Here is a 1,503-nt window from a genome sequence, read left to right as displayed (position 1 = left end):
ATAACGCACACACCCGCCCAAATTAATTCTCGACGATCACGCGATCTGACGAGATCAAGCGATTGCGCTCAACGTCACTAGCATCCAATGCACCGTTCACTGGGCGGCGCTTGGGATGGATCCCACGCAGAGTGTTGTCAATACCAATGTACCCCATGTCAACGAGGCACGCCCATTGCTCTCTATACTGCGCAGAGAGCTCACCGTGGTCAAGCAACAACATATCTTGCTGGTTCTTCATCAGCATCGCCTTGTGCACTTCTTGACGCGAATGCATGATGGTAAAATTGTGCACGGAACCAGGGTGCGATTCCGACATTGCCACGCAACGACCGTTCGGTAACACTGTGGCCTCGATCTTGTAGCCGTACATGCCGTGCTTCCCACCACTGTACTGTAGTAGTGCTTCTGCTCGGCAAAGCGGCCAGTCGGAAGAAGAGATGGTTGGAACTTGACATCCACCGCGTACAATGCGTACGGATGGTGCTCGAATTGGTGTCGTGACTCGCGAAGACTTTGCATAGATTGGGCGACAATGAAATGGTCGTACACCACAGGTTGAACCACCTACATGAGCACATTAGTATAGGTACGGTAAGGAGAGGATACCACAATGACACGCATGATGAGCTTCTCGAACGTTGGGGCCTTGTATCCAAAGTCGGCAGCATGCTTGTCCCACGAGCTGAAGTGCTTAAGCACAACCAGTGTCATGAATAGGCTGTCCTTTGGGCTTGTCAAGGATCGTCGTCCTCGCCCTTCCATCCACGCCGAATGCATTACCGTGTCGACGACAGACCACAAGGTCTCAAACTCACTTGCAGTGGAGTTCGTCATGGTGCGAGCACTGTCTGAGCCGAGTTCGTCATGGTGCGAACACTGTCTGAGCCCAAGTCAGAGATGAAACGATCAAAGATAGGATTGTTGGATACTTCGTCTCTCTCAGAGACAGCACCAGCGATATCACCGAACTCGTCGTAGGAGGACTGAAGGAAAGATTGGTCCCGAATGGATTGATCTTGTAAGCGGCTCAGAACGGCGTTGGCGTTGATGGGCATATCACTCGAGAGGAGAATTGGAAAGTGGTGTTAGTGAAGTGACTAAACGAAGTCGGTGACGAGGGAGTTTGTTGTATTGGTTGTGAATTTGGCGGCAAAGTTGTTGAGATGCCGAGAAGTTTACGCATTATACCTGATATTCGGTTAATCAATCAGGTTTTATCGAATCTCCTTCCTTATATAGTAAAATGTTCACCCTGTCTTTACATCAAATCAACTTATCAAAGATAATGTTTGAGTTTTACAGTGCTCAAACTATTTACCTAAAAATTGCGTTTATATCGACGCCATCAGTGCGGTGACAGTCAGAGGAGAACTTGGACAGCACTCGGCGTGCAGGTCAGGTATCGACGTGATACTTTGGGGGTGTACCTACTTTCATCGTTTAGATGCTTGGACCTAGTTTCATGAGCACACGTCAACGCAATATCGCCGAAAGCAAGGC

The 1,503-nt window shown here is 49.2% G+C and overlaps 1 protein-coding gene across 1 annotated transcript; it reads right to left on the bottom strand.

Annotated features, from left to right (window-relative positions):
- Positions 1 to 22: 22 nt before the first annotated feature.
- On the bottom strand, positions 23 to 837 carry H257_19505 (hypothetical protein; the record flags this gene model as incomplete). The annotated part of the gene is made up of 3 exons (XM_009848646.1): positions 23 to 379; positions 457 to 567; positions 610 to 837. The coding sequence occupies 3 exons, from the start codon at positions 835 to 837 to the stop codon at positions 23 to 25; spliced, it is 696 nt and encodes a 231-aa protein (XP_009846948.1).
- Positions 838 to 1,503: the final 666 nt, after the last annotated feature.

This window comes from Aphanomyces astaci (assembly GCF_000520075.1).
Source record: "Aphanomyces astaci strain APO3 unplaced genomic scaffold supercont1.709, whole genome shotgun sequence".
Lineage (NCBI taxonomy): Eukaryota > Oomycota > Saprolegniomycetes > Saprolegniales > Verrucalvaceae > Aphanomyces > Aphanomyces astaci.
The sequence above is the reverse complement of the archived record's forward strand: the minus strand, read 5'-3'. Positions and strand labels throughout refer to the sequence as shown.